The sequence below is a fragment of the Glossina fuscipes genome, unplaced genomic scaffold (genome assembly GCF_014805625.2).
Source record: "Glossina fuscipes isolate IAEA_lab_2018 unplaced genomic scaffold, Yale_Gfus_2 114, whole genome shotgun sequence".
NCBI classification, from domain to species: domain Eukaryota; kingdom Metazoa; phylum Arthropoda; class Insecta; order Diptera; family Glossinidae; genus Glossina; species Glossina fuscipes.
Genome location: NW_023998457.1, coordinates 5,174,614 through 5,192,965, shown reverse-complemented (window position 1 = coordinate 5,192,965; position 18,352 = coordinate 5,174,614). Strand labels below are relative to the sequence as shown.

The following is an 18,352-nucleotide window of genomic DNA, read 5'->3' as shown; positions in this document are numbered from 1 at the left end:
TTTAATAGTAGCAACACTTTCGATATGCTTTGGGAAATAATACTACATATGATGTATCTCACACATATATGATACGATTATGATATTTCGTATATAATATGTAAAGATAATACACATTGTATCGCATATGATATGCTATATGTACGTAATGATAATATATACGATCTAACTTATAATATCATATACGATGTAAAGTATTATATCATGCACGATATAACGTGTCATACAGTGTACGATACATCGCATTATACCATGTCGTATTACAGAATATCATATATTACATATATGCAATATATGTAGTATCATACAATTTTATATTATATAATATCATACATGATATGTCATATTGTATTATACACAGTATCATATTACACACGATATTGTGTACCATATCATATATGATATGTGCTATCGTAGCATATGCGATATATCTATACCATCTCCTTTTATATAATATCATATATAGGGTATCGTATTGTATCATATATGACACAACGTGTCATATCATTTTTATATATTGTACAACGTACATGCTTCGTAGTATATCATATGCTATATATATGCTATACAGTATATCGGATCGTTTCGTATCGTGTATTGATGTTCCCTGTATGATGATGTACCATGGCGTGTATATGACCTTTACAATGTGTAAATAGATCGTAGATTTCCTCGAATACATTTAGAAGAGGAACATGAAAAATAGTATGCGACACATTGTAGAGCGTATGGTAAACATCGCATTTATTATACACCTTGTCAGTACCTTATAGGCGTTTGGGTGAATTCAAAAGCTGATTTTCATAATGAACCTTGTTTATACAACATTGATTGGCAATTCTCCGCGTATTAACCTATTTTTCTTTTCTACCTTTTCTTTAAAAATTCTAAGTTGGAAAAAGAAGGAAAGGAGGATTTGGTTTTGACAGCCTTTCATCGATTTTTTTAAAAGGCAGAGAATAATGAGAGGAAAACCTTTGAGTTCAACGTTTCAGTTCATTTAAATCGTAGCCTTAGCAGAAGGACCGACGGACACAGAGAAGAAACAAGAGACTTAAGGGCACAGTAACGGACGCATAAAAATCTATCCGGGCGCATAGAAGCACAGATACAAAAACAGATCTTGTTTACTATTCACATTGGTGAAGTATACTTTGTGGAATCTTTATTATACATATATATCCAGTGATGGATATGAAAATTCTAGCAATTTTTCTTTAAACTACTTTGACTAATATTTCCTTTTAAACTATAAACGTTAGGTTTACATGTAAATGTAACAAAATCTGTTTGTTTTTTTTTTTTTTTTTTTGCAAATATTTACAAATTTTTAATTTTTATATATAAATATCTTTTTAATAATATTTAAAATATTTAACTAAATTTATTGTTATGTATATTAGTTTTATTAAATTTTATTTAAATTCTAAATTCCTTTTCTTTTTTTTTTTTGCAGACAAAATAAATCTTATTATTAATAAATAATTTAAAAACTATTTTTATTTGTTTTTCAAAATTGTTGAAGTTTCACGTCTTATAAAAATTGATGAAGAAATTTGCAAGAAACCAAAAAAAAAAAAAAAAAAAAAATTAAAATTTAACTGGAACGCCTTATGAATTGCTAGAGTTGTTTTTCTTTTCGTTTTAGCGATTGCTATTGTTGTTGTTGTTGTTACTATTTTTATTGTTGTTGTGGTTGACGGTGATGTCGTTCTTATTGCTGCTGTTGTTGATGGTGTTGTCGACGATGGCATTGTTATTATTGGTATTGGGGGCGCCGTTGTTGTTGTTGCTACTATTATTATTACTATCGTTAATGTTGTTATAATAAACTCCATTTAAATGAAGTTGATAGCTGTTGACTTTTACGTGTTAATGATTTGTTTGGTTGTTTATGGCATGCTGTCTGCGTGAATTTAAAGTGATATATGTATGTAGATGTACTGGTGTATACATGTAACAGATAGGATATATGTATTTGGTTGCTGCTTGCTTTAGTGTATATCCTAAAAATTAGAAAAAAAAATTTTCTTTTTTTATGCCACTGTTTGTTTCTTTGTTTTTTTTTGCCTTTTTAAAGTTGAATTTATATCACTTTGCAGAATTTGAAAGTAATGTGTAATTTCTGTCGAATGGCCTTGAAGTTAGTTTTATTTCTTTTACGCTTTAACTCTTTCGATCAAGATTGAAATTAATTGAGTCTTAAATGTTATTGTGAGAGTATTTCCTTAAATGTCTTTTAAAATTTCTTTTTCTTTGCTTAATATTTCCACATATATACATATATGTATGTATAAATGTGTATATGCCATAAAAATCTTTATACACATTCAGTACCCAGCTCTTTTAGAGGTTCTTTACACTGAAAATAAAAAAAAATAAACCAAAAAATATGTATATAATTAAAAAAAAAATATATAATTAAATTAAATATAAAAAATTAAAATAAAAATAAGTAAAAATCCTATAGTGAGTTATGGTCCACCATTAAACCACCCTACACTACCATGTAGTTCTTCATCAAACGAGTTCCTTGTCCTTAATCAAAACACATAAGTGCATCAAATTTCAGCAAAATATTTCAAAAATTTGCGGTCTAAGGTTTGGAAACAAGAAAACGGGCAGACGGACAAACACGCTTAAATCGATTGGTACAGTTAAACTTGGGTCTATCGCAAGTCCATCTGAATGTTATACACATCTGTACAAACTTAATTTACTTTCGCTCTATAAGTGAACTTGGGTATAAAAGCTGCAGCAATTCTGGGGAAAGAAGTGTTGCAGGCCATGCTTGGAAATCAATATAGCATCTTTTCCATAAGGAAGTACTTACTGTATATAAAGGTAGGAAGAGTAGTTTGATACAATTCATTTTCAGCAAGATTCAGTGTAGCCGCAGTTGCGGCAAGTACGTTGAAGACAATAAAACGGACAGATAAATTTAGATCGATTCAAAAGAATGTTCTATCCCAAGTCAATCTTAATATACCTTTGTATCTACCCTTGGTGTAGGGTATAAAAAAACTTCGATAAGGTTGATTTCTTTATCAATCTGCTATAGCGAAATAATTTTCACTATAAAACATAGGAAACTGCACTCTTTTACAGTATAAAGACTCAGTTCGCTTATGTGAGAACGGGTTCAAAAAATTGCCTTAGCCAAGACAAAGTATTCACATCAATTTAAAATGTCAAACTATTATTACTTAGCGAGTTTTGTCGAGAAAATTTGTAAAATTTAAATTTTTTGCAATGAAACAACTTTTGAAACTAGTACGTTATAGGGGGAGTGATCGAAAAAGCGTGCTGATCCCAACTATTTTCAAGAAAAATCGTCCCTTGCGTTAATTGCAATTTGTAGGTTGGACACCAAATTACGTGGGCAGACAGACAAATAGAGTAATAGGCGGACAGACGGGCAGACGAGCAGACTAATTCAGAACGAGTCTGTACCGATCGGTACAATTAAAGGCGAGTCCAACTTCTAGGTGCTGGTCACTTTCGCACCCTGTCTCATAAGTAGGTATGTAGCCAGGTAGGTAGGTAAATCGCATGTAGGGGTAACAATGATGCGTATACCAGCTGTTAAATGCCTGAATTGGTTTCTATAAATATGTTTTCTTCTCCGTACAAAACTTTGCGATATTTTATTGCATTCACACCTATTTTACGGTATACCTGGAAATATACGAGATTTTCGAATCGATTGCTCTTAAACTTAACATAACTCTAAACCCGTGTTCCTACTTTATAAATAGATGATAAAAGTTAAAAAAAATATTATAAGAAAAATGCAAAAAGAGTAGCCTCTACAAATATAAAACAACATAAACAACATTCCGTCCCCATGTGCATTTCGTACTTACTTAAGATTCACTTAAGAACTTTTAATTAGACTAACTAAGAAACTTCTATAGTGATATGTTTTTCAAAGGTGTTACCACACAACAAATCCGTAGACCTTAATGAACCTCTAACAAAAAGCGGAAATCAATTCAAGTTTAAAGCGTAGTCAGTATTAATAGTGAAGTAGAGTTTAACCTCCAACTATATAGAATTCCTCATTAGCGGAAAAATGAATATTAGCTGTATTTTGTCTAATGATCGTCCGGAGCACAAATCAATTCTGAAGATTTTCTAAAGAACAATTTACGATCACATTTTTATCCTGTCATGGAATATCATAATCGTGACGGACCGATAAGCAGTAACGCAAAACTAGAGCTGATTCTTTTATTTCTTTCAAATCTTCGTCGCACTATACGTCGTTTGGGAAGACGGATTCGCATTTCCTTCCTTGCTCTGAAATTATTATGGAAATTTGATATTTCCTTTACAGTGGTGACCTGATGTGATTTACACCGTTACTATTCTTTTATTTTTAAATGGCATAAAATAAAAATCAAAAAAAATTTCTTATTGTTGTTGCTGTTGGCAATTGCTTTAACTGTGTGAAAAGAAAAAAAGGCGAAACTTAAAATACACAAAATAAATAAATTATTGTAAAAAGCGTTTTTTTTTTTCTTTTGTTTTTATTTACTAGCTTAACTATTTGACTTTAGGTTATTATATGAAATTAAAATTTCTTCCGCTACAACAAATACTGAAATCGAATCAATAACAATTTAAAATCTTTCTTAAAATTATTATTGTTTTGATTTCTAAAGGATTTGCTATAATAAGAAACAAGAAGAGGAAACAAAAATTGAATAACTAATAAAATCTTAAGCTTAACAACAGTACGTATTGTTTATTGAAATGCTACTTGAGATTTTAAATATTCTCCACCGCCGTCTTGTGCTCGGCATAAGCAGGGTGGGAGGAGATTGTATATATATGTACCCGTGTACATGCGTATGTGTGTATGTGTGTGAATGTTGTTTTCTTTCAATTACCTTACTCCCCTATATTTCTATACATATGCAGGTAAATACATGCGTAAATTATGCGTACATAAATGTACGCACAAATATACATTCCCATATATATATACATAGGTATATGTACACATATATATATATATACGAATATATATACGTGTATATGCATGTTTATGTATACATATATATATATATATACATTTATATACATAAATGCATATATACATAAATGTATATCTATATGTATATATATGTATATATAATATAATAAATATATATATGAATATGTGTGAGTATGTATATACACAGGTACACATACCTATATACACCTATTTAAATTTGTCTATAACTATATTCTTCATTCATATGTTTCAAAATATTTATTAATTTTAATCTTAAGTGTACATAAAAAGTTGTTTTTTAAATATTAATAAAATTTTCTATCTTTTTCATTATTTAAATATAGAAAACAATTTTACATAAAATTTAAGAAAACATAAGAATTTTTTTTGTAAAATTTTTTTTTTATTTCTTTCTTAATTATTTTACGTATTTTCTTTAATACTGCGCAAACAGTCTTCTTTGCGAACAATGCAGCTACGAAATTGTATATCGGAAATATAAGAAATATATAAAGAAAAGAAAAACAGACACAAAAATACATATATATGTATATATATATATATAGATAACACAGAGAGTGAATAAGTTAAGTTTCGTTGAATCAATTTTTAACTGTTAATTTTTAACCTTAAAGTGCATTCTGTTTTGCATTTCGATTTAAATTTTTTTTCGTAATACCATCTGGAGTCCCTATCTATACTCTTCGTATTCTCGTATGATACTCTTTGTATTAAAATAATTTCACTAAATATTTGACATGAAAATTCGATGCATTATAAATCCAATCCTAGCTGTTCTATAACATAATTTACTTCTTGTGCATAGGTTCTTCTAACTTTTTAGATGTTTTATGCGACCTCCTAAAACTGTAACAGAACTTAGACGAATGAGTTCTGAAAATAAATTGATCGGATTTTCTATAACAGTTTAACTATCTAGTAGGGACTGGAATCTACTATAGAAAATCTTAAATTCTAAATGCGATTGATCCTCTGAAAACTTGAAACGGCTTTCTGCCTTCTCGGGCTTTTAAGTCTTCAAAAAAGCAAAAAAAAAAAAGAAAATTTACATATATATAGAGGTATATTTGGTAGGCAAGGAATATGTACGTCGTTATCGCGAACAGATGAACCTTGCGGAAAACTAAGCGGATCGCCCATGGAGAAGATTTTGCGCGTAAGGTCTTTTTCGTTTGTCGCTTATAAAAAAATATGTAATGCAGAAAGTGTCTCCACTTAGTGAATTTCGGAAAACTTGAATGAACCATATATGGCAACAGCTAAGTTTTAAAAACAATTGAGCAGGAAGCTTCGCCTGCTATTGATCTTCGAAGAACTTAAATCTGAAGAAAGATTTCTAGTGGCAACCGATACAAGCAACCCTTTGCAAAAATTGAAGAACGTCCAGGCGGACAATTTCTCTTAATGACACTTTGTTCCATTGTCCCTTGAAAAAAAATTAATGTAGAAAGTATCCTTCACTTAGTGAATCGTTGTACACTGAAGTGAAACATCCATGGGGATGTCCCAAACGCATGTATCTTGGATAACAGTTGAACAAAACGTGTGTGCTAGAAGGAGCCTCTCATTATTGATCTCCAAGCAACTTAAATCTTGAGTCACTCTTGAGCAATATCTATGGCAGCATTCCCAATTGGTAACTCTTGACCCAAATTGAACGAAGCGTCTATGCGGAGATTTTGCCTCATGACGCCTCGTTCGAATCTCCCTTGACAAAAAATGCAATGGACGAAGTGAATTCCGAATATTGGAAAATCTGAGTAAAAAAATGTTTAACAGAAGGTAAATCCCCTATTCCGGCATCGATTTTCGAAGATCTTAAATCTTGAGTCATTCTTGAGGAGTGTGCATGGCAAGGTTCCGCACAGACAAATAATACAGTTTAGGAAAACTTATAACGTTTAACCCTTTAACGGAAAAAGGGTTGAAAAGAATACTTATGCAGGCGGCGTTCCCGGCTATTGATTTTTGAAGATCTTAAGTGGTCAGTCCTTCTTGAGTCTTGATCCTATCAAAAATTGGGCGGAACGTCCATTACAAAGATTATCCTGATGACGTGTCGCCCGACTGTGTGAAAACTTAATAGAAAACGTATCATTAACGACTGAATTTCACAAAATTTAAATGGAACATCTACATTCGCACGACGACTGAGTTTTGAAAAAAGTTGAACCGATAGAACCTATGTGCCAGAAGGCGTTTTTCGCAGCTGCTTTTCGAAAGACGAAAATCTACAAGCGTCGTCTACCCTGAAAGACATTGAGCGTGACGTCTTCTGCGGCCTTCTGCGGTCTTCTGCCATTTATTCTCCATTTATTCTCTCTGTTAGGGCGTCTTACATATGGCGGATTATTGAAAAGCACACGAAAGGCAACGCATACAGTCTCTTCTGCGTCTCATTTCTGAAACTCTCTTTCTTTAAAGCTAACTCTATAACTGCTTATGCTTACTGCATAACTGATTCTTGGCTACTGGAAGCATAAGGCTCCTCTCAAAACCGATTTCAGACGCTTGTCTTTAGTGGAACTTTGCCTTACCGGCGGTACCTTTGTGCCGAACGATAACCTTTCTTTTTTTTGACGTATTGTATAGTAACTCGAAATTCAGATTTGCTCAGCCAATACCAGTTATAAATATTCAACCTACTACAGTAAACTGCTGATACGCGAAAGCCTAATAGTTAATCTTACTTAAAGTATTTTAGCTGGCGAGGCGATTTATTGCCCTTTAGGTTTACTTTTTATATTTCATTACTTTTTTTTCTTTGTATATAGATCTCAATCTTAATCAAATTTAAATGTTTACCTCTTCATCTACCGTACTAGGATACATGCGAACCGGTAGATTCTTTTCAAGACTAAAATGATCTTCGGTCGTTTTACGATACACAGGATTCTCAAAGTTCATTGAATTAATCGATCGCCTGCTACAATGACGATAGCCAAGATATAAAAGCTGAAAAGCAATTTCAATCAATCATTTTAAAATCGGTTTATATTATATATGAAAATTAATTATTTTTCAAAACTTACCGCTCCCAAGGCTAATGAAGAGCCTAACAGACTACCGATAACGACCAAAGCTATATAACCGGAATCCGGTTGTGTTGTGGTGGCAATAACGCTACCATCTCCACTATGTGTAGCATTACCGGTGGTATGTTTGTTGACTGTACAAAGAAAAAGAAAAAAAAAAAAAAACCAAAAAAGATACAAATTAATAAATCAATATAACATATGTAGATAGATAGGTGTTCTGGAAATTTACTACAATTCTATTACTTTTTACCACCACCAGAAAAATTAGAAAAATAATTATTAAAAAAAAAAAAGAAAAAGAAATGAAAAAAAAAACCAAACTTAAATAAAATCAAAGCTAAGTAAGAAAATAAAGCAAAGACATTCATTCATCAGTGAGTGTGATTTGATAGAATAACGTAGCATCCACTAAGGACGCAGTTTTCGCAGTTAGTTTGTTAGATACAATTACTTTTAAATATTTTATTCTAATTATAACAGTAATGTAAAATAATATTTTATACGAGATTTGTTTAGGTTTGATACCCATCAACAACAGATGAAGGATATTAGCCATTTTGTCAAAACGTTTGCAACGTCCAAATGGAAGCTTCAGAGATGCCACAAAATATACAAATTCTTGATTTGCATCAAATTCTAAAACAATTCAAGAATGTCTGTCTGTCCAGCATTTCTTAACAAGCACCTGACCGCAAAATTGAAGCTATCGACTTTAAATTTGGTAGAAACATTGAAAGTTCTTGCACGCAGGCTGCTATTGAAAATGAACCCAATCGGTCGAAAAACACGCTTGCAGTACCATATTATTTGCCAAGAGGAGGAAAAAATTACCCATAAATTTACAAAAGTTTGAACGTACCTTCTATAGGCGATGCTGCAGTACCTGTGCAGAAAGGAGAAAATTGACCACGTCTACCCAACATTATAGGGTATCAAAATTTAATTGTATCTTTTTTAATGTCTTTGTAACGCGCAGAAGCTAACTTCAAAGACTTCGTTAAATATGTAAGCTCATCACCTAACTATGTCCATCTGTTCTACTTATCTGTCCATTTGTTGCAAACATTGTGCCGTTCATTAAAAAAAAGGATATCGTTTTCCAGCTTGCAAAAGAGATCAAAGAATCCGTCTACAATGCCAACACATCTACAGAACCAAAACTGAAAACATCTTTACTTTCCGTACGAACTTCAAAATCCCCGTAAAATGTAAAACCACTTGGCCAACTTTACGTTCGTAACGCGCTTAAGCCAGTCGATGTGTTCGTCTATCCAGCTGCTCGTCTGTTCAATTACGTAATATCTATGGTACACATTCTCCCGTTCGTAAGAAAAAAGTTATCCCCTAAAACTTTGCAAAAGAACTCGCGAATGGCTCAACCAAGTCAAAGAAGTCGCCTAGAACGCTCGCATATCGGTAGAATTACAACTGAGACATTGTAATACACGATGTAAATTTTCATAGAGCTATTCTACAAAAGTAAAAAAAAAAACAGCCACGCCCATCTAATATCATGTAATATTCAAATTTATTTCCTTTTTTTCAATCTTTTACAGAATAACGGTGATGGGCATAAACATTTCGATCACAGTCGAATATAATTTTCTTACTTCTTTTTTTCGTATATGACAACAACCGCAGTAGAGGGTATATAAAATGACGCTTTTAAGTACGCATTGGGGATCGTAGTAGCACGGATAACATATCTTCTATACATTCATCTTCTCTATATTCATCATAAAATGGATAGGGAAAATAATCGGAGACAGGTCTGGACAATGTTGCAAGGTCGTCATGGTAACATCCAAATAAAAGCACGACGACAGCCATTATCTCATTTGATTGTTAAGGGTCATATATATATATATGTATATATATATGTATACATATATATATGTTTCCTACAGAAATTGTTCTTTTCAACGGAATAGAGACGCTGTCACATTTTTTAAGCCAATGTTAAATGTGAGCGGACGGTATTCATTCCCATTGAGAAGCAACGTTTAATCAGTACACGAAATTCCATTCGCAAAACTTCACTAAAATAAATGTAACTTGCAAACTTATTGCCAGCATATTATGATATTTTGACACGTACCGTTTGAAGATTGATACTATCGAAAAGTCAAATGAATCTTTCAAAATGTTGCCATATATATATTTTAAACAGGGAGCGTATTGAGTAATATATATACATATATATATTAATATATTTATATTGCCTTAAAAATATGACGGCTTCTCTTCTCCGTTGAAAAGAACAATTTCTGTAGGATTTCTAAGATATCTCTTTAGGATTTTTAGGATATCTCATCGAAAATAACAATTTCTCTACGATTTGCTGATTTTAAACAAGCCCTAAGGATTTCGAGGAGGCTGAACGGATTCGGCAGTTGTCCCAGAAAACATAAAAAAGTCTAGAATAAAGTTTAATTAGATAGTTGACACTTTAAAAAAGATATCAGAAGGCAAAGCATTATTTTTTATTGTACATTTGTCCGCGAGAAAGGTCTATTCGAAGACGACACCGCGTCCATTCACTTTTAAGCAAAAACAGCAACGTGTCGGAGCCGTTGGGGCGAAATAAAAGCATTTTTTATGCAACACGGTGACGGTTGACGAAATATGGTTTTATCATTTCATGCCAATGTCAAATCGTTTGCTAGTTGAGTCGACAGCAACGGGCGAAAGCCTTTCAAAGCCAGCAAAGTTATCGAATCAATATTTTGTGGGCTATCTTGCAAAGAGACAAACGATGAAAAGCATTCTAAGTGCATTTGAATGATGAATTTGCGAGAAAATGACAAATTAGATCGGAGACTTATTGAGTGATGCGGTACTAGGTATACGTAGTAAATTGGTCTGAACTTTTTCTTTTTTTTTTTTACTAATCATTTTCGATAAAGTTTGTCCACAGCGTTAGCTAATTGCTTCGTCTTAGCTAATAATTGAAGGATTCAGAACGTTGGACTTGATTCTAATAAAATATATGTTTGATTCTAATGAAAATATTCTTGGCGAAAATCAAATAAATAGAAACAAATACCAAAAAAAACCTACCTACCTACCTCCACAGATGGAGCATAGTGGTTTGAAGAAAATTTAAACAGTTTTTAATAATCGAAGTGAAAGCAAAATGATAAGAGAAAAAGTAGCGGATTTCTTGGTCTACGTTCTTTCATAGAAAGCATTAAAAAAATATTTAATTGAGCAAAGGGTTTATTCATAAAATGTTTTATGGTTTTTATAGAGAAGAGAGCAAAAAGACAGTAAAATTAAAGTAAGCAATGAATGAAAATTTTGACTGTGTTTATGTTTTCAGGATTCGTATCAAAACACTGTTACATACTACACCTGTTCAAGGCTTTATATGGGAGTTGGTCCGATACGAACCATTTCCAATAGCATTTCTTTCCTGGGCCAAAGCATGTCGGAGTACGAGCCTTCGCCAAAATATTCCAAACACAAAAAAAGATAGACAAATGGTTATCGGTGTATTGGAAAATGGGTCACGTCCTTCTGGGACCTTCTGTATACATCCCCATAAACTCAATGTGTACTTGTATCACAAGTGGTATGGGGTAAAAACAAAATGTTTGCATATATATGATTTTTTGGGAAATATGTGTCCCTGTCGTCTTGAGAAGCTTTCAAGCTATTAAAATTCTCGACCTAACCAGTAGAGAACAAAACGTGCACACAAACAATGCAAAGAAGTCGGAATGCGTGAACGAAGCGAAAAAATATTAGTCATCCTACAAAGCAGAATGCGGTCTAGCAAAAACTAATACAACATAGTAAACCCTACTATCACCCTACGCACGAAACCATTTAATAATTTTAGAAGATACAATAACGATTTTATCTCAACACGTGGAAGTTGGTTTAGAACATATAATGTGGACCTATATTGTCGGCTCAAAAGTGCAGAGAATGAAAGAAAGTTCCACTGCTTGAGGTTAATTAACTATTTTTTGACAAAAATCAAAATTTCTCGTTATATTTTGATCAGCCTCCCATATGCATGATGCATGCATATATTTTCGCTGAGGAGTAACGGTATCTTTTCGCAGCCAAGAACTTATTAAAGCAATCATTGTAGTGAAAAATTGTTGTTATTATCACTTTGATCGGTCAGTTCGTGAGAGCAAATTTTCTTTAATATTCAAAAAATATACGTATGTCGTTAGGAAACTAACTATGTGCTTGAAAAGGATAAAATTTAAAAAGGACTCGAAAAATCGAGACTGTATCTTGAGCAAGTATGCGTGAATATATATTTATATATACATTAAATAGCACTCAGGCGTAGAGTTAGATGAATGAATAAATATGAATTTTTTATATTCTGGTTATCATAAATATATGAATAAATACAATACGTAGAAAAGTGCATAGATCACCAACGTACATAGGCACTTACTAGCAAATGTGCACACATACTCATGCAGAGGAGTCGACGACACGACGCAAACACGTTTTCATATATTCTTTTTTTCTCTTTTTTTTTTTTTTTTTGTTTAAAATTATTTATGAAAAATTTTCAACCATTATATATATAACCAACAAACATAAGCAGCCAGTGGCAAACACAGTAGTAGTCGCAATAAAAAAGAAAACCTAGGAAATGTGCATGTGTGTATATGTTTTGTATGTGTGTGTGTGTGTGTGTTGTGAATTTCAAACACATGTCAATGTGTGTAAAAGAAACAAAAAAAAAAAAAAAACAAAATAGAAAAAAACATAGAAAATGTTTATATGCATCAGTATTTGTTCTTGTGCGAATAAGTCATTTAGCACAACATTTGACACTTGACTGCAGTGAAATGTAAGTTTTTTTGCTCTCGTTAAACATTTATTTGATGTAAAACACAAAAACATTATTTACAACAATAACAACCATAACTTGAATATGAAAAGTTTGCACACACACACATACGAACGAAAAATGCATAGCAGAAAAATCAAAACAACAACAACAACAAAAAGAACATTTAGGAAATACGCAATGAGAAAACATTATACGCTTTAAGACGAATCTTGGACGCTTAACAGAGCTATTCATTAAACGGCAGAAATACATAAAGGAAGTTTTTTAATAAGCAGTTTCTGCCATAATATCAATAACGATGAGATATCTTGTGCATTTTTGCACAATACATAAAATAATACAAGTAACAACACGAGCCACCATTGAATACTCTAAACTATTTCGCCTAACTGCAGTTATTCATAAAATCAATCATTTTTAATAGCTTTCGCCCTTGGACCAATACATATTGATACAAGAAAACCAGATCGACAGACGGACAGACAAACTTAGATAATATAAAAAAAGTAGTAGTAGTAACTCAAGCTCTTTTCTTGCATCCGTACAAACTTAATACATCTTTCTGTCAAAAGTGGTAGAGTCATAAAAAGTAAAGAAAGTAACGTTTTATAATATTCATCATAAGATTTATCAAGAAGATCTCAAAAGGGCCACTTGCACGGCGCGGAACCAATTTAGGCACGTCCGTCTAACTGTCAGTGTTTTCAAGTTACAATTATGGCCTTAAAACTCCGCTTAGAAGAACAAAGTTGATCGTAAATTTTTTTAAATTACTCCTGAAAATCGTCGAAATCGGTACAACAAACGAACCGTTGTTGTACATACGAACAATATCAAGTATATAAATACGATCTTTATCATCGTAATCACCTATAAAGTTATTTTATGAGATGAAAATTACAATTGACTGACGATCACTTTGTATAAAGAAACAAACTTGGTCGGAAAATTTTCATTAACATCATTGGTAGAGTAAAGTGAAAAGTTGAATGAATCCGAGCTCTTGAATTTGTCCACAAATAATAAATTCTCCTTGTGCAGCTAAAAAATGGGCAAAGAATGCGCTCACGACGTTCATTAGTAGCCGAGTGGATAAGAATCATGACTAGTGTTAGTTTTCCCAGTAGAGTGCGGCAGAGCGAACCTGGCCCTATTGGTGTGTGTGTGTGTGTATGTAAAGGCTTAACATTTACCGATGTGGACACGCATCCACTAGTTTACCCGCCCCACTCCCTCTGTCACTTTATCATCACTCTGTTAGTGGTATAAGGGATATATTAATAAAATAAGAAAAATTTCTAGTTTGTACACTGGAGTGCTGCCAGGTTTTAATTAAAAATATAATACAAAATACATACGATATACGATATGGTATATGTGACACAATATCGCAGGATTGACGTTTCTTCAAGGGATATTTCCTATTAGGTAACACGAGGGCGGTCAAAAAAAAGCGACGAAAGTGGTAGAAATGGGAGGGTTGTGATCGTAGCCTAGTGGGTATGTGCTCAATTGATGCATGTCGTGCCTTTGCCGACTGAGCACTCACTGTAGCTACGAGCAAAGAAGACTTCGTTGTACCTGAGATTTGAACCAGCAAACACTGACTTCATATTAGCGGTTCTTGTTTATTCGGCTACCCAGGTCCATCTCCAAGCATTATCGACTAATGGTGGATATTAAAAAAAACCGCTTTTATGGGAATAAAAAAGTTTGAAAATAATAAACGAACGGACCTAGAATATACCTATTCAAGCATTGGTGGTTACCAGTCGTACGTTGTAATGGATATGCTTTTCTAAGCGAAATACTTAAATGCAGCAAGAAAATGATTGCATAATTCCCTCAACATGGCTTGCAATTGCGCATATGAATACATTTCCGGTTTATTATGGTAACATTTCCCTTATCATTTCATTTATTATTACAGTCATTCTGTAGGTAAGTGTTGTAAACATTAGAAGATTAAAAATGTTTCTATTTAGTATCATGGTTTTCATGGATTAAACAATCTATTCAAAGTGCCCGTAGTAATAATGAAACATTAACATTTTCAAATGAAGGGTTTTTCCTTATGCAATCTCGGTATGTGTGTGTGTTTGTGTATATATATATATGTGTGTCTGTATGTGCTAGCTCGATCCCGCCCACTGCATAAGGATGCAGGATGTTTGCAAAAGAAAATGCCAAAAATTTACTTCCTTTTAACTTTTAGCTATATATTTAAAAGGCCTCTCCTTTAACTCTCTCCCCCAACAATTATTTGTGCTTCAAAGCCATTGTTAACAACATGAACTCATTTTTTAAATTGTTTCCCTTTTCTATGTTTTATATGTCTTATATCCTTTACATCAGTTATGGTATAAGGCTACATTAAGTTTGTGCGAATGTGTGCACCACTAGCATCTACGCAATCTTTATTATAACCGTTCGATTCTGAAAGTCACTTTCTGAATTGTTTAATGCTTGTCTGTCTGTTTGTTCGTTATTCGTGAAGACGATGAAAGCCGTGAAATGGATTTAGGTGCAGATTTTTCATTTTTTTGAAATCAATTCACTTTATTTTTTGATCATAGCAGCATGTCGCCTTATTACAATAGATCCAGTAAAAATATTGTAGTACACCGCTTACTGCCTATCATTGAATATCCTATGCCACTTTGCTTAATAAAATTATTTACGTATAAGTTTTTTAGGACAAGGCGTTGTATGGGAAGTGGCCGAAAAAATTTTCAAATGCTTTCGTCCTTGAGCTACGACACTCGAAAATTACGATCTGTAGGTTTGACACAAGGATACAAGACAGATTAGACGGACAGACAACTTTATATAATAAAATGCGGCTCTATCCCAAATTCCTTTTGCGCATTGCATACATTCGCACAAACTTAATATACTCTTATACCGCAACTGCTGTGTGCAAGTGCTGGCATGACAAATTTTTAAAGGACTTGTCATCAATTTTACAATTTAATTGCCAGCCAGACATACCTTTCATTCTTTTCTTTTTATCTACCACCATAGCTTTTAATTACCAATTTCAAGGGAGACAATCTCGACACTATGTCGACGTGGGACTGTATGCAAGAAATAAAATGTCGATACATGGTCGACAAAGAATTAAATTTAATAACAAGACTAAGCATAATATTGTAAGGACTACAATAAATGCTTTCTCCTTTTCTCGTCTATTTCGCCTTTTTTTCTTATGTTTTTCACTCTTTCTGGCCGCAAAAAAAAATTGCTTATATTTACCATTGGATAGCGACTAGTCGCTCTCAAAGAAATGTATTTTTGTATGTGTATACTTTTTTTTTAAAATACAAGACCGATTGTCTTAACTTTATTTGAAATGCTGATTATGGTAGAAGGGAAGTTGTAACGGACGGCGTCCTAGGACGCCGCTTGCATATTAAAAAAATAATAGCTTTCTGTCCTACACACAGTAACGAACTCACCGGAATTAAGAAACCTTACTCTGCCTCCGTAATGATGGCCTTTCTCTTTGCCTTATATATATATATAATGGGTTTGTCTTCCTTTTTATATTAAAAGTAAGACAATTATTTTTGGTTGCGACCGAATTTTTTATACCCATACCGTCATCTTAGGAAAGATTGGAAAAAAGGAATGGTATAAACAGCATATTTTATAACATTGGATGGGCATGGGTGATTCTTTTTTTATTCTTTTAGAGTAATTTTACGAAAACTTATATCGTGCATCTGTTGTAGTTTATGAGCAACGAGCAAAAGACACCGAAAGCAACGATGTTCTCAATTTAGTTCTATAGATGTGTGTGTGTACTCTACTCTGGTGGGCCATTTTCAAACTCTTTTGCAAATTTGAAAGCGTTATATTCTTTTTCTTCGAATAGGAGAATGTATGCAGCAGACGGACAAGTGGGTACATAAGCAGAAAAGACGGACAAATGCGTAGATAGGCAGAAAAGACGGGCATGCTTAGGTCAAGAATTTATATATTTTACGAGTTTTTTACAGTTTGCTTCTGCCCATTATAAAGATGTTAAAAAAAATTAACATTTTTTACACTGTAATGTTAAGTAGGAGTGGTCAATTAGTCATATTTTTGTACAGATACTATAACATCGCCTATGACATATATGTTCCAATTTTCGTAGATTTATGAACAACAAAAAAAAAGGATAAATTTTTATTCTTTCTGGGAAACAAAAGTGCTCTCACTTTACTGAGAAGTGTGTCCTTCGATCGATTTGACTCGCTTTCAATACGAAGATGTCTCTGCCAAATTTGAAATTGATAGCTTCATTGCTGCGGCCAGAAAAATATTTACTTTAGACGGACAGACGGACAGACAGATATGCTTAAGTTAATTTAGAACTTGATAATTGTCATGTTTTGAAAGCTTCCTTCTGGAAATTGCAAACGTGTTGACGAAATGATTATATCTCTTCTCGTTTAATGAAAAAACAATGGTACTTGCCATCGCCGAAATTTTACTCAGTACTTGTGCTTTTGTAAAATATTTTTTATCATTACTATGGGACAAAAAAAAAAAAAAACTGTTACATCTAGGGATGAGAATATTTTATTATAATTTTAAAGCGCAATTTTCTTAAAACAGGTTAATAAATATCCGGACAAGCTTGCCCTGAACATAAAATAATTATGAAATATGGGTGAATTATATTCTCCATAGAGAATTTACGTTTGTGTGTATATGTGTGTGTATGTGTGTGTGTGTGTATGTGTGTGTGTGTGTGTGTGTTTGTGAACCACAGAACTCACTTCAACAACTACTTCTTTAATAGAATTTTTTACAATATATACGCTCTGTCTTTTTTTTCAATTTTTTTTTTTTTTTTCATTCATTCATTTCCCGGCTACAATCCCGTGTTATGCGGTTTTTTTATTTGCTTAAAAACATTTGTACTACTGGTAGGCTCACAGCTTGTTTGGTTTACTTTCTCCAACAACGACGTACTTTATTTAAGGTTTATTTTTTTGCTCCCCGTTCGCACGGAAACGGAAACATTATGTTATTTTCTTTGTATCCACGAATAAGCGTTTGAATCCACAACGATACGAGGATTATTTGATACGTATTGTGACAAAGAGGGGGGAAACTTGTTGATTACCCTGAAATATATTTCCCTTAATGATTGACACGCTTTCTCATACATGGCCTCAAGTGTCGTCGGAACAATGCCACATGAAGAGATGCTTTTACTTCCTTACAGGCCTTTGTTCGCGGAATTCTGCTCTTTACAGGTTTGCGTAGTTGTCTAAAAGAGTTAGAGAATGATTTCTAAAACCCACCAATATCCCAGCAGTTTGGTGTTATGAATATCGAAAAGATCGCGTTACTGTAAAAAAAATTACTTCATATCATGATAACTGTCCGAGCTACCCTCGTAGAAACTATCTTTGTTGCAAGGCAAGCATAAGCATAAGCCTTCCATTTAACCGCAAACCATTA

The 18,352-nt window shown here is 32.9% G+C and overlaps 1 protein-coding gene across 10 annotated transcripts in view; it reads right to left on the bottom strand.

Moving 5' to 3' along the window:
* Positions 1-2,055: 2,055 nt before the first annotated feature.
* The window catches only part of LOC119639995 (very low-density lipoprotein receptor-like), a 226,995-nt gene continuing 210,698 nt past the window's right edge, over positions 2,056-18,352 (bottom strand). For 9 of the 10 annotated variants that reach the window (XM_038037760.1, XM_038037759.1, XM_038037757.1 and 6 more), the window contains 3 exons: positions 8,056-8,192; positions 7,829-7,978; positions 2,056-2,362 (listed from right to left, as the gene is read on the bottom strand). In XM_038037760.1, the coding sequence (XP_037893688.1) occupies positions 2,321-2,362; positions 7,829-7,978; positions 8,056-8,192 (329 nt within the window). In that variant the 3' untranslated portion in view covers positions 2,056-2,320. Of the gene's footprint in view, positions 2,363-5,406; positions 5,478-7,828; positions 7,979-8,055; positions 8,193-18,352 lie in introns of those variants that run through there. The other variant, XM_038037758.1, reaches the window with a different exon arrangement.